General features: G+C 39.6%; 1 protein-coding gene across 1 annotated transcript in view; it reads right to left on the reverse strand.

Moving 5' to 3' along the window:
- LOC306958608 (rap1 GTPase-activating protein 1-like) overlaps positions 1 to 14,627 on the reverse strand; it is a gene marked incomplete at both ends in the record, with an annotated part of 31,887 nt that extends 17,260 nt beyond the window's left edge. Inside the window, 6 exons of the mRNA XM_079550158.1 lie at positions 7,180 to 7,365; positions 7,475 to 7,513; positions 8,170 to 8,217; positions 11,186 to 11,221; positions 11,690 to 11,783; positions 14,527 to 14,627. Coding sequence (XP_079406284.1) covers positions 7,180 to 7,365; positions 7,475 to 7,513; positions 8,170 to 8,217; positions 11,186 to 11,221; positions 11,690 to 11,783; positions 14,527 to 14,627 — 504 coding nt within the window. The remainder of the gene's footprint in view (positions 1 to 7,179; positions 7,366 to 7,474; positions 7,514 to 8,169; positions 8,218 to 11,185; positions 11,222 to 11,689; positions 11,784 to 14,526) is intronic.
- Between the last annotated feature and the right edge of the window lie 877 nt (positions 14,628 to 15,504).

Below are 15,504 nucleotides of genomic sequence, written 5' to 3' on the forward strand. Positions count from 1 at the left end.
TTGAGGTGTAAGCAGGACAGAGAGATCAATGAGAATGTCATGCAGGAGATCCAATTATCTTTGGATTTAATCAGAACAGTATCATAATCTTTCCCTGCTAGTGAGAACTTCTGTTGAAAGTGGTAGTAGTACTACATTCCAATGTTAAGTCTCCAACCCAGAAGGATATGGTGAGATTAAAGTGGTATTTCTAGGCTAGAAGGTAAGGTGAGAGTCCTCCTCAGTAAAGCAAAGTAAGAATAAATAAAACATAATAAAACCAAATAAAGAAATCCCAAACAAAAATCATCTCAGCTACACTACAATGGGCAGAATTATCAGTGCTTCCTTATGCCTCGGGGCCATGGAAATCAGGAGAAATCTCAAATTCAAGTAAAGGAGTCACTGGCAATCTGAGAAGACAGCTAGGTATTGTGCAGTCAGTAATCAGGATTGAAAGATTCAGGAATTGCATCACAGGAAGTATTCTGTAAATACAAACCTGCACACGACACAGAAATTTTACGCGCTGAGACAGTCAGTTAAGCGTCAATTGTACAGTCAGAATTTCCATGATCTGGAAGGTGTTCTATGAAAAGACTACTCTGGACACAACTAATTAATAAGAACTCAATGGGAGCAAACTGTCATTTGATCAAAATCAGTTGCTGTACAGCTGGCTAGTCTGATAGCTCCTTTTTTAGCCTTCTGCCTAGAAAATACAGAAAGTCTGTTCTGTATCTGTTGGATTGCAACCTCTCCAAATACAGCTGTGAGATCTTCTTTTGCTGTGGAAAAAATTAAAACAAATTTTATATTAGTAATAGTACTGACTAGCTGTGAAATAAGAGATAGTGATATACTAGCTATATACTCTGACACCTACATGAATGTATGCATCTTGAAGTAAACAGGCATAAATTGGTTCCATCTTTGAAAAAGAAAGGACTAATTAAGACTACAGTTACTCCCCTGATTCTGGATGTAAAAATGAAACTATTGAACTTTTTTAAAGTATCAGAGATATCATTGCCCTCAGTTCCTCCTTGACACACACACACACACACACACAACAAAGATTCAAGGAACAAAACAAGAGTGTGCTCAAATGACTAAGATGAAGACTAATATCAGGGAAGTCCATAAATCATAGAACAAGACAAGCTGTTAAGGAAAAGATGGCACAATACTGACAAAATTCAGGACCAGAAGACATAAAAAAGAGAAAATGAACAGAAGTCTGAAGTTAGCTGCAGCCAGAAATGAGAATGAGCTGCAAAGACTAGAAAACCAAATTCTTTTTGATGAGAATTCAGGGCCAGACCTCAGCAGGCCTGACATATTAGGATCTCAGTTGCTATGGGAACCGGGCTATTAGCTATTCAGCTGACCATAACCTGACAGAGCTGCACAATGGGGTACAATCTTTTCCACAGTAACAAGCACTAGCATTAAAGAAGGTCTCAAAATAATTGAATTGTTACCAAAGCCATTGTGGATTCCTACCCTGATTTTGAGTGTATGCCTAGGTCAAAAGTATGAACAAAAACTCTAACTTCCTCCTTGTGACTTTTTTTCTTCCATAATTTTCTTTCTCTGTAAAAACACCTAGGCAGCAGACGGCAGAATCAGAGTCCTTCAATCCTTCAACACACAACACTTATTTTTAGCTGTTCCAAAGTTAGAGATGAACTATCAAAATGCTTTATGGATAATACTGAAGGCTGTGACTCAATGGTGACAAAATAACCCAAAGCTGAGATGACCTATGTATATTTGTACAGGTAGGTACAAATCTGAGCAGTCACTGAAGCAGTTTCTATAACATTTAAGGCAGTCTGAAAAGAAGTCTGGACTCTGCAAAAGCAATTACTGTCTTCCATAAGTCCAAGGGAAAATAGAAGACACAAAGAAAGTTGGCAGTTTGCCTGAGAAGTTACTGAGTTATTAAGATATCTGCCATGCTCTTAGCCATTTGGGATTCTTTTGGATAAAATAGAATTATTTTGTGTACTCATTAACAAGAGTTGCACGACAGGTGAACAAACAAGAGGAAAGGAAAAGAAGACTTCCCCAAGACCTGGTCTGCTTCATCAGTTCTTCTAACTGCAGGAGTATATGAATCCAGAGAACACTAAAAAACCTTTACGGGATTCAAAATGGGCCTATTAATTTTTCCCTAAGAGAAATGAGAATTTTAAAAAGCTTACTTCAAAAAACTTTGCAACTTCTGGTCATCCAGTAAAATACTGGGATGATTTCATCCCCGAAGAAGGAGGAAAAGCAGCTTTGGTGGCACAATGATAATGTGATGTGACAAAAAGACAAAAATACCTGAGCCTCCAAACATGTCAACAACAAAAGATAACAAACTTATATCACAGGGTAAACAAGATCATTATTCCTGTGAGCCCTCTTGCTGGAAGACTACAAGGTGTTTGCTGTTTGCCAGTCAAATGACAACAAGAACCCAGAAGATACTGCTATTGTCAACTGCAGAACACAGAACCACTACAGCTGGACAGGTACAAAAATAATACCTTATCAGGTTGTCTCTGTTTAGGCCTTCCCTCCATCTCTACTTGGAGAAATCTGGAAAGAAAAAGATATCTATATCTTGGGCTGATGTCATCTTTTCATGTTAAGAAAACAGTAGTAGGCTGCTAAATGTATGCATTTGCACGCCAGAAGGAAAAGGTCCTGAATAGGTAAAGGCTTGCAGTCTTAGGTAGTCAGAGAACATGCTTACTAAAAAGACAGACTTGCAGTAATGAAACAAAATTACAGAAGCCTTAAATACAAAAGAGATTGTTATAGTTACACCTAGTTACAAAAATGTACTTTGACTGCTTCAATGTACCAAATAGTTTCCACATCTTTTCTCTCTGCTCAGCTAGAATTTCATGCTAACAACTTCTCTTCACTAGTAGTTAAGAAGTTAATTTTGAGTAAGTTCAACATAGTTCATAGTACAGCAGTAACAATACTTTAAATCAGTACAAAGAAAAGTACAGTATAATGGAGAAATACCTGACCAGATATGAACACAAGGCAAGAATGATTTTTCACCAGTACTGCCAGTTTGTAGTGCTTGTGAAACTGCACTCTAAGATCCTGATGGGCATTTTCAACATATGCCTCTTCATTATAGTCTTTGAAAACAAGGTAGGCATTTAGTAATTCCCACAGTACTGTGCACAAGGTTTTATACCCTTTTTCCTATCTGCAAAATGAACCTTACCAAACTTCTCATCATATAAAGAGCAGACCAAGAAGCATAGAATTAGAGCTCCGTAATGGCTGGACTGTCATAGCACTTTTTTGTGTGGTTGTTCCACACCATCTGTAGTATATTGGGTTTTTGTTTGTTTGTTTGTTTGTTTGGTGGTTTTGTTTTTTTTTAATTCAAAATTTAAATTAAAAAAAAAAAAAAGTCAGTTTCAGACTTAGCATATGTATACCCATAACATAAACATGCATACAGATTCTTGTTTTATGTTTGTCATAGGGACTTCTCACTGAGATGCACTGAGGATCCCAACTGCTGTCCAGATAATCTCTTGAGATAGCTCTGCTGTCTGCTGGAGGTCCGAATGTGGGACATCAATAAGAGGCTACCAATTCTGATAAAGCCAGAATACTATGATGCAATTACAAAACTATGACCTGCCTGCTATCACGGAAACAAGATGGGGTGAATCACACAACTGGAATAGGATGATCAAAGCCTACAAGCTTTTTGGAAGAGATAGAAAGGGCAGGAGGGGCAAAGGAGTTGCCTTATATGTTAAGAAGTTGATAGATCATGAAGAGAAACAGCCACATTCAGTTTGAGAGCACACAGGTTAAAATTAGGGACCAGACCAATAAGGGACATCTGGTGGTCAGGGTCTATTACATGCCGCCTGATCAAGAGGAGCCTGCTGGTGGGGCTTTCTTGCACCATTTACAATGGATTTAATGCTCACAACCTCTCAGCCTGATGGGGGATTTCAATCACCCAGCTGTCTGCTGGAAAAGCAACACAGCAGGCTGCAAACAATACAGAAGACTCCTGGAGTCTGCTGAGGATAGCTTCATAGTCTGTCCAATACCTGGACAGACCAACAAGAGATAAAGTGTTATTGGACCTGGTTCTCACCAATACAGAGGAGATAATTAAAGAGGTTCAGACAGGAGGCAATCTGGACTACAGCAACCATGCTGTGGTTGAGTTAGTGATCTCAAGGAACATGGGTCTGGTCAGAAGCAGGGTCAGAATCTTGAGCTTCAGAAGATAAAAATTCCGTCTGTTTAAGGAATTATTGGATGAGATCCTCTGGAAAACTGTCCTTAGGGACATAAGAACAGATACACGGGTGGTACTTCTCAAAGGACAGCAGAAGATATGGGAAACTGACATGGCTGAGTAAGGACCTGCTGGGCAAATTAAGGGAAAAGAAGAAAATGTACAGGCAGTAGAAATGGGGATGAGTGGCCTGGGAAGAATATAGGGAAGCTGTCCAGACATGCAGAGATGGAATCAGGAAAGCCAAGGTGCAGATCAACTGAACTTATTGAGAGATGTGAAAAATAACAGGAGATTCTACATATATATTGGTCCAATATATATATTGGAGCAGGTCCAGAGGAAGGCCACAAAGATGATCCGAGGATTGCAGCACCTCTCCTATAAAGAAAGGTTGAGAAAACTTTGCTTGTTAATCCTGAGGAAAAGAAGGCCCCAGGAAGATCTCACATTCCAGTTCCTGATGGGAGCTTATACACAGGCCGGAGACTGACTTTTTACATGGTCTGATAATGACAGAACAAGGGGGAATGCCTTTAAACTAAAAGAGGGGATATTTAAATGAAAGATTCAGATGAAATTTTTTACTCAGAGAGTGGTGAGGCGCTGGAGCAGGTTGCTCAGAGAACTTGTGGACTCCCCATTTCTGGAGGTGTTCAAGACCAGGTCATGTTTTTATACATAACTTAAATAAACCCAGCAAGCCTATGATATGGGTGAAGTTTTCTACCCATGGATAGAGTATTCTGTGACAAGAGTCTTTTTCACCTTCTTCTCTGAGACATACATACTTCCTCACCAGCTTACAAGCCTAATGGGATATAGACACATACTCATGTCAATTAAATCAAAGAACAAAATCTGGGTACTTGAGAAGAATGGAGAGAGGAGTCTTTATTTAGTACTTAATCACTGATGGTTGGGCACTTTGTGAACATATGGAGTTTGACGGAAAGGGAACTCCTTCATGTTCACTTCACAGTATAGCTGAGGTTGGCAAGGACTTCTGAGTCTACCTGGTCCAACTCCTACTCAAGCTGATTCACCCAGAGCAGGTTCTTCAGGACCATGTTCAAGTGGCTTTTGAAATTCTCCAAGGAGAAGATTCCACAACATCTCTGAACAACTTGGGTCAGTGCTCTGTCCCCCAATATAAAAAAAAAGTGATGTTTAGACAGAATTTCTTATGTTGAAGTTAGAGCCCACTGCCTCTTGTCCTGGCACTGGGCACAACTGAAAAAAAAAACAGGTTCAGTCCTCTTTGCACCCTCCCTTATACTCCATTATACTCTAAAAATAAGATTGATTGTTAAGATTCCCCCACACCTTCTCCAGGCTGAACAGTCTTAGCTTTCTGAGATCTTCCTCACAGGAGATAGGCTCCAGTTCCTTAACCATTTTTGTGGCCCTACATAGGACTCCTTCCAGTATGTCCATTCCTCTCTTATACTGGGAGATCCAGCACTAGACACAGTACTTCATATATGGCCTCATCAGTGATGACTGGAGAGGAAGGGAAACTTCTCTTCACCTGCTGGCAATACTTTGTTTAATTTAGCCCTGGATACCGTTAAACTTCTTAACAGCAAGCATTTACACTTGATGGCCACCAGGACCCACTGGTCCTTTTCTGCAGAGCTGCTTTCCATCTAGGTAACTTATAGTATGTCCTGATGCCAGGGGTTGTACCTTTCCAGGTGCAGGACTCTGCATATCTCTTGGCCTTCATGAGATTCTTGTCAGCTCACCTCTCCAATCTGTTGAGATCCCTCTGGATGGCAACATAGCCCACTGGTGAATTCATCACTCTCATTTTGTGTCATCTGCATACCTGCTGAGGATACACTCTGCCCCATTCCTACTTAGAAGAAACAATGATGATACAGCACTGCTTGAACAGAGGGATGGACAAGATGACCTCCAGAGGCCCCTTTCAACCTCAGTTTTCTATGATCCTATGATATCAGGTCAGCAGTGAATTCTACAACTGTACTGAAAACCACTTCATCTTTCATTACAGCTGAAATCAGAAACCTTCAAGGAGAACCTTAAATTTATCATGACAGAAAAATAATTACAATTGGCAAACTGAAGGATTCCAGAACGTCATGGGACATGTCCATTACAGCAGATCTGGACAGAAAGTCTTCAGAAAGGGTGCTTTACTAATAAATGATATTTACAACAGCTTCTAGTTGCATACTATACAAGATCATTCAGGCAAGTCAGACTACTGCAGAACAAGTCCCCAGCAGTGTGCAAAGCTCGTCTTCTCCATTTTAAACTTACTAAGCAGACACACAGACAGATCACTGAATAAGATACAGTGTGAGTGTACACAGCTGGCTTTCTTATTCCCTTATAAACTGTCTCTCAGAAAAGACCATGGTTTTGTTCCCTTGTCTTGGTAGTTAAAATCATCCTGAAATCCACTCTGGGAACCAATTAGTTCCCTAAAACTGCCAGTGCCAATGTCTGGTCATCATCCTCATTTGCTTATCTGAGAAAAATATTTATTATCTGAGAAAAATGGACCACCTCGCTCATTGTCAATGGAATTGTGCTCAGCGCAGAAGTCACCTCTAGAACTCATGCCACATACATCTCCAATACTATTTCACATTTTTTTTCTCATCATCTCTACTGTCCGTGAGCCTCAGAGGAGCTTCTTAACCAAATGTAAGCATTCTTTGGTACAGATCTTTCACTTCTGTTAACACACAGGAAGATGCACAGGTCACAGGGGGCAGGATCAACTTAACACACTGCTGGCCATGCAGTTGTATGAATTTCATTTACTTAGTTCAAGGGATGTTGAGTGGCAGTTATTTCTAAATCCACCAGGGAAAGCCTGAGATACAGTTCAGTCTTATGTCTGGCAGGTCAAAGAGGGATCTGAAGACTACCCTTACCTTCCCTAGGAAATGCTTGCGGTATAGCTTGGCTGTGGGGTCACTCTCCAGTTTCACCTTAACACTCCAGGGAAAGGGTACATCAGAGAGAGTTGGACTGGAGAGGTTGTGGCTTGTCCCTTCAATCCAGTAGCCCCCAAACTGGGGTAAGATAATGAGAGGATATGGCCACCCTTTCTGTAATACCTGTTTGGAAGGACATGAGGAAAACATGAAAGCTGAAAGGTCAATAGCTAAAAAGGCCAGTAGGCTGAAAGTTCAAGAGAAAAATCAGAGAAGAGTAGTACAGACTCACCTCATGGATGCTGGGGTAAGGAATATACTCTTCTTCTGTCTGAAATCAGAAGAGAATGTTAGCAAAAATTAGCAAAAGTGTGAGAGATCTTTTAAATTCTTTTCCTCTCATGACAGCACCAACTATGCCTTTAGCTTCTGCTCTGCCCTAGTCCACCTTTAGAGTTTTATTTTAGAATTTTAAGTTGGACTTCCTTTCCCAGGTCTCAGCATTGTAATATAAAACTCTGAGAACAAAAATCCATAAAAGCTAATTTTAAAGTTAACATGCTTGAGCTAGAACAGAAAAAAATTGAGAGGAAAAGTTGAGAATTTAAGGATAAAAATCTGTTTTTATTGGCCCAAAATTGAGGGAAGCACATCAGCTTTCTTGTAGCATCAGAGTCTTCAAGCAGACAATTGAAATAAATGCACTGTGTTTTCATAAATATTATTAAGGGTCTTAAAATGAAAAAAACTGAATCAATTATTTTGTCAAAACTAGGATTTTTAATAATATTAAACACTTATTGGAATAACTTAAATCAGAAAAAGAAAAATACTGTCTTTCACGTACACAGTAACACCTCTCACAGCTAATTAAAATGAGTGTTTTTAAGCTCCCTATTCACTCCACACTGAAAATGCAGTGCCAGCCTGGTCAGTAATCATCTGTCATTATCAATAACTTAGGAGGCAACAATGACCGAGCCTGACCTTGAGAGGAGCTGGAAGGGAACATCTTTGTTCATCCAGACGACTCCCCTGGTAACAGAAAGTCATGGACAGTGAATCCTGTGTTTCAGCATGTTTGTTTCATTTACCCTCTGCATTCTTCTCCATATTCTCAACTTGTATATTTTTGTTCTTTATAATCTTCTGTTTTAAGCAAATTGGGAAGTTTGGAATAAGCAGGAGGAGTGAAGATGGAACTTGGCCAGGCTATTCCTAATTTGGCATTAAAACTCAAAAGCCTTACAGTTCCTTAAAAGCAGAAAGCTGGCAGAAATCAAAATAATTATCCCAAAGGAATTCTGTTATATATTTTTCCAGTCTCTTTAAGCTACTCTACTTCTTATTCAAACAATAAATAAACAAATATTTATTGATAGAAAATAGTATTCATAGAATAGTATTTCAGACTTTTTCTCACAGTTTTAGAGTTCCCTCTCCCTTGAAGATACCATACCATCAGGCAGAGCAAAAAAGTTCAGAGAAAGTTTAAGAAAAGTAAGAAATTTTTTGAGTATTAGGCAAGACTTTGGAAAGTTTATATGCCTTCCTTCCATTCACATAATGGAATAAATCTGTCTCTTGGAGGCAAAAGAGAAAATGAGAATCACTTTCCATGCTTACATCTGATTAGTGCAAAGAGCTTTATGGCACAGTCCTGCTTATCTCCTTTACTTGTTATGCAACATTAACTGGGCATATGCAACTGGATGCCTAGTTTCTTCCTCTGTCAGTAGATGCCTTTCTTATCGAAGGCTATTTCATTCTCTGCCTGCTCACTATGGCAAGGGTTTGCTCACTTCCAACACACTTCTGCAGCAGAAACACAGTAACAGAAACATTAGTCATGAGAACCCTCAGTGCTGACTAAGCAGGGATTGAGAACAAAAGAAGACAAAAAGACATGGGAACCTATGCTGATATTAGTCCAAGTAGGCATAAGTACAGAGGGACAAGACGCATAATTTGCACAGACAGATAGGAAGCCAAAGATCAGGATTGGAGCTTTCTCTGACACAATGTAAGTAAGAATTAATAATTAATTACTGACATCAGTATCCTCCAACTCTCATACAGGAATGTGATGATGTGACTGTATTTTTATACACCTTCAATGACTGCTTAATGTAACGGTTAACGGACAGGATAAGCAGCTCCTGACTTCATTCTGACAATAAGAAGAATCTCATTCATAACAGCCACGTCTATGTGAGCATTTTACAGTGAAACAATCTTGTAAATGTATCTGATAGAAATATATAAATCTGAAATAACTTTTCTACTTTACATACAGTAAAAATGTAAGATACTTAAGGGCAAAAGTTTGAGGACAGTGTTCCAGTCCTATAAGGTGAAAAGACCTGCCAGCAGCAGAGCAACAGTGTTAATACTGAGTAATAGCAATACTAACATTGAGTATTAATAAGGATCAGGATGCTTTTTTTTTCTTTTCCTTTGCTATTTCTGAAAGAAAAAGATATCCATTATACATTAAAACAAACAAACAAAAACAAACAAACAAACAAAAAACCCACTTAGGTTTAAAAAAAGAAAGAAAGAAAAAAAGAAAGAAAAATGACCTGATGAGTTGTGAAATCAAAATGGAATAGGGCTGAAGTAAACTATACCTTTGTATGGAGGTAGTAATAGCCACTTTGTATTTGGGCAGGTCATGAAAGTGTACATAGAGTACACAAAGTGCAAACGGGTGTTCAGTTAATGTGACCTGGAGTTTTACTTGTCAGTGTACTGGGCTGAGACTCAGGAGAAAGTTTGGTTCTGAAGTAGGTGTCTCTGGAACAGAATTTTGGGGCAAGAAAAGACTATGTTCTGTCAAAATAAGGTTGACACATGAGAGACACAGAAGTGCAAGGCAGCCCCAGTTTTCTGGAATAAACTGCAGAAAGTATGGGGACAAGCTCTCTGTGCACTGGGGGATTTCTGCATGTGGAAATGGAGTCTGGGAAACTGCAGTGTTGCAAGGTTCTTCTTCTTTGGCATTCTTGACAGATCTGATAACTGCAAAAGGTTTCCAGTTTCAAAGGAGGTCCAAGTGGATGACCAGTATCTCAGCCTGAGGGAAAACATCTTGAGATGCTATAAGTCAGTGTATTAGAGTTTCTGCAGAGAAGAGAAAGAACATGCCAGCACATTCCATGCTAGACTGCCCATAGTTAAAGGAGCTCCCCTTAACAATCACTCCTCTAGAGCAAAGCAAAGATCCAATGTAGCTCAGGTTGTATAGTGCAAAACCTTATTTTAGTACAAAATAAAAGACAGGAATTATGTATCATCCTACGTGTTACATTAGATCACAGTTAACCATAGTATTATAAAGAAATGTTAACAATCAGATAGAGTATTGGCAGACTGTAAGGATGCTCTGAGAACATATAATCTGAAAAAAAAAAAAAAAAAAGCTTTAAAAATTCAGTTGCTAGATATATAAACTATTAGTATTATACTATCACTTCATTTGGCAGAGGAAAGATGTTTTTCCCTTTTATATTTCATTTCACATTGCAGTGTATACATCTGAATGCACGCTTTTTAATAAAAGAATTAAGCCAGAGTCTTCCTTGCTTGTGCAAGTTAAAGCTGACTTTGCTTAATGCAGTTATGTTAACACATGTAAATGTCCTACTAATCACCTGTCATTAGCATCTGCTACCCAGCAAAAAGTTTCTTGAAGATTTTGAAGACTGTGCCAGAAATCCCTTTATGCAACTTTGATTTTCTCTCAAAATCATAATTCTGAAAAGAACACTCTGTATACAGTGTATATAATGTGTATAGCTCTTCCATCATGCAAGTTCTAGAAATGAACACAGGAAAATAGTTTCAAGACTTCATACAGAAGCTTGGACCTAGAAAACCAGATATTCTTCAAGTCTAAATTGAAGGTTGTTAGCATTGAAATGACAAGATAAAGAGCAGCAGATGGTTTGGCTAAAAAAAAAAAAAAAAGTGTCCAAAGTCTGACAGAATGATTTCTCATTACCTGCATTTTTTCAATCATCTCAAACAAGTCCACAGTCTGTGGGGAAAAAAAAAAAAAAAAAGGACAACAGGGAAAATACTTTTAACACTTGCAAAAGTTGATATTATCTTCTGTGGTAAAACAGATACTAATCCAGCATCTCTTTCCATGTTTACATACAAACTATTTATTTTCTTACTGAAGACAAGAAGGAATCTTTCTGCATTTACTGATAGCAAGGACAATACAACTCTAAATAGTTTTCAGCTTACATTGCAAAAGTTTGACCTGCAACCTGATAGGATGGGAGTCAGGAATTCATATTTGTGAATGGGTTAAACTACAGGCCTGATACAATATACAGTAAAAAGTGATTAAACAAACAAGCTTAGGATTTTTATACAGAAGTGGACAATTATAGGTGTAACACAAGCATGCACACAAGCTTGCCTTCTGTCATTTCTTCTGCTCAGTAGTACAATGCACATTCCAACCCTGAGACAAAGGAATGTAAACTGCCTTTACCTTGTTGGGAGCAGCAAAAGCAAGAGTAGATGGAATGCCTTGGATAGGAGAGTCTATAACATTACTGACACAACACACTCCCTCCTCAGAACTCCTGTGAGAGACAAAAGGAAAAATAAAAACTTCTAACTCTTGTCAAACACAAGAAACAAGCACTTGCCAGTGATGCTTTCCTTGCCTTCTGCTCTTTTTAGCTTCTTTCCAGACCATTTCTTGTCCAGGAGAAGCTATCATTCCCTGTCAGTTTATTTATAACCTGCAAAGTTCCTGAATAAATCAGCAAAAAAAGGCAAAGTGAAATTAGCACAGATGTGGCTGGAAACAAACCCTAGGTTTCACATGCAATACAAGACCAAAGCACTTTGTAACTCAGTCACAGAAATGTTTGTTATGTAATCATGCGTCATGATCATGAATTGTTATCCCCCAGGTCTTAGATGCATGATCCTTACTACCATTTAGAGATCAGTATCTGGAAGTGGCAAAGACTCTTGCCTTGAAACAAGTATCTGTATTTCCTACTGTACGTAAGAACTACTTTATGTGATTACAAAGTTATGCTCTCATTAGAGGCTTCAAGTATCTCTATGCTCCTCAATTCTCTGACAATTCACAATATATTTTGGTAGTCCACTTGTGTCATGTAACTTGTATATAGTCTCGATCTTGATCTTGATTACAGAGTAATGCAAACCTTCCATCCATACTTTTTTCCTAACACTGAAATGAGAGAGCTATGTTATACATCTAAAGATTAAACTAATATGGGAGGAAAGACCGAGAAGTTAGCCTCAACATACCCAAATAAATACTGTAATAGTTAAATGACAAATGTATTTAAAATTAATATTAATTTCACTATTAATTGAATTTCATTCATAGTATTATTAAATATTAATACTATATATCCATGTGCTTTATTTATCACTTCTATTCATATAGTTATAGCATACCTAGGACTAACAAAATACACGTCCAAGGCAGTATATGTAACATGTTCATTACTTGTTTTGGAAAACTGAAGGCTCTGTTCTGTAATACCTAAAAACTAACAGCTAAATCTGAAAATTTCTAATTTTCAGAAACTAGTCATAACCAGAGAAATCTAACAGTAGATCTTACATGCAAATGGATGCCATGGAGCCTTGCTGGATGCTATAGTGTTTTTCTTTTGCATGCCACTGTTTTGATTCCTGAATCATTCAGTAAGGAGTAAGTTACATACCCATAACATAGAAATTTGGCAGATTTTGCATGAGGTCAGTGAGATTAGTCCTGCTCCTGTTCTCCTGCCATAAATTCAGCTCCATATTTTGGGCTGACTAAAGCATTACTCAGAGGAACTGCTCCTTACCATTCAATCCTTGCACAGTTCTAATGTCAAAATGCAGCGGATGCCATGATCACAGGCCTTACCATGCACTTAGAGATACTATCAATTCTCCAAATATCTCAGGAACGTACGGAGGAACTTTAAAAATCCAGAAGAATGATTTAGAATTGATGCTACCTTTCAAAGAATATCTCCAAACTTCAGGGCTATTGTTACTATCGCTTGAATGTTCAAGTAAATGTTGGACACTGACAATAAATCACTTGCACTGTAGTCTCTAGAACAAAGCCCACGTGTGTAATTACAAAGCAGAAATATCACTGTCAGAGAGCAGAACACCGTTTCTGAAAAATAAGAATAATTCTGCAGGTTGGGAGAGCAAATAAGTACACAATATGTACAGTGAAATGCATTTTTGCTGAAACTTTAATTTTATGAAAAGGCAGTAAGGGGAAGCAGAGGCTATGGAACAGACTGAAGGCTAGAACAGGATTTTATTAGTGACAATAACCAATGCGTTAACTTCAAGGAATTATCTGAACTAAGAGTAGGCCTTCCACTTGGGTCACAGTAACCCCAAGTATCAATACAACCTGAGGATGAAAGGGTAGAGCACAGCTCTACTGAAAAACATTTTGGGGGTACTAATGGATGGCAAACTGGATACAAGCCAGTAATGTGCACTTGTATCCCAAAAGCCAACCATATCATGGGCTGCATCAAAAAAAGCGTGGTCAGCAGATCAAGGGAAGTGATCTGGCCACTCTATATTATGCTGGTGAGACCTCACCTGGTGTGCTGTGTCTAGATGTGGAGTCCTCAGTATAGGACAAACACGGGCCTATTGGGGCATGTCCAGAGGAAGGCCACAAAAATGATGGAACACCTCCCCTACAAGGACAGGCTGAGAGGGATGGGGCTTAAACTAAAAAAGGGGATATTTAGACTGAACATAAGGAAAAAAGTTTTTTACAACAGGGGTAGTAAAGCACTGGAACCAAATACCCAGAGAACTGGTGGATGGATGTCCCATCCCTGGAGACATTCAAGGTCAGGTTGGACGGGGCTCTGAGTAACCTGATCTATCTGTAGACATCCCTGTTCATTGCAGGGGAGTTACACTAGATGACTTTTAAAGGTTCCTTCTAACTCAAATGACTCTACAATTCTATTCCACTGCTAAAGACTCAATTCTGAAATGGTGCAAGAAGAACCTCTGCAGACTTCTAAGCTAGTACCTCCACACACACAACTCTGCTAATGCCCTTTGCTCCTGTCTTGCAGCATCCTCTGCTATTTCAGTCCCAGGATCTCCATACAGATCCATAAAAATAGTTTCTACCTATTATAACTAAGCCAGATCAACAACAAATTCTATGCTATTATTTGTTCTGAAAGAAACAAAAACTGGCTTCAGTGGGTTTAATAAAGCCTTTCATCTATGTGGTAAAGTCTCACCCTGCTTCCTTTCATGAACAGAAGCACCTCGGCCAACCCCTCTCACCTTCCCGGAGCCACAAAAGGACACCAGGCACGAGGGCACCACAGCAGTCGCACACCCGGCTCACAGAGGGGCTCGCTTCGAAGCTGGACTTCCCAGCTCATATCACGGCACACACTTCTCACCTCATCAGCTCCCTTCCTTTTCAGTCAGCCTACAAGAGCTCCTCTACCTGCTCCCACCGCAAAACAGCCATCGCGGGGCAGGGTCCCATGCCAGCCTTACACCCGAGACCCTCTCAGCTGTTCCCCCACCCCATCCCCAGGCTGCTGGCTGCAATGCAAACTGCCCAGGGAGAGCTGCTCAGTGTCCGTACGTACCCTCTGTCGGCTCCAACGGGAGAAGCGTGCTTTCGGGAAAACATGCCGGAATGGTTAAGGCAGCTCCCCTCTGTCCTCCTCAGGAGCTTCCTCTCCTCCCACCTCAGCACGGAAAAGGGCACAGGCTCCCTCCCTCCCTCGATTTCCCAAGCCAGGCTTCAAAGGAGAGACAGCAAAGAGCACCTCACAGCTGGGACGAGGCCCCAGCCGTGGGGCAGGAAGCTCCTGGGAAGATGGACATGGCATAGAGAGATAGAAAAGGAGGAGGAGGCAAGAAGAAAGAGAAGAAAACAGGGGATGGAGTGATGGCTCCTGCCTTTCCTTTGCTGTGGAAAATCAGTATAATCATTCTACCTAGATTCCACCTCTCTAGGGGATCCATATCTCCCTTGTAGGACAGCTGAATCCAAGCGGCTGACTCCAGGTTGCTAATGACTGTAAAACACGCAGTATTAAACAGGGACACCTGAAGAATCCCTTATTCAACTCTTCTGCAGGGTAAGTTCTATTCACAAGGTTCCTTTTTGTATGCAGTGGAAAAAGTGAGCAACAAGGAAATTCTCCACAACTTCCTATTTGCTTCAAGGGAATACTAACAGGATATTAACCTCACTACCTTTGGTCTTAGGAGCTGATGTATATCAAATAATACAGAGATTTG

Source organism: Tetrao urogallus (assembly GCF_951394365.1).
Source record: "Tetrao urogallus genome assembly, chromosome: 1".
In the NCBI taxonomy this organism is placed as follows: Eukaryota; Metazoa; Chordata; class Aves; order Galliformes; family Phasianidae; genus Tetrao; species Tetrao urogallus.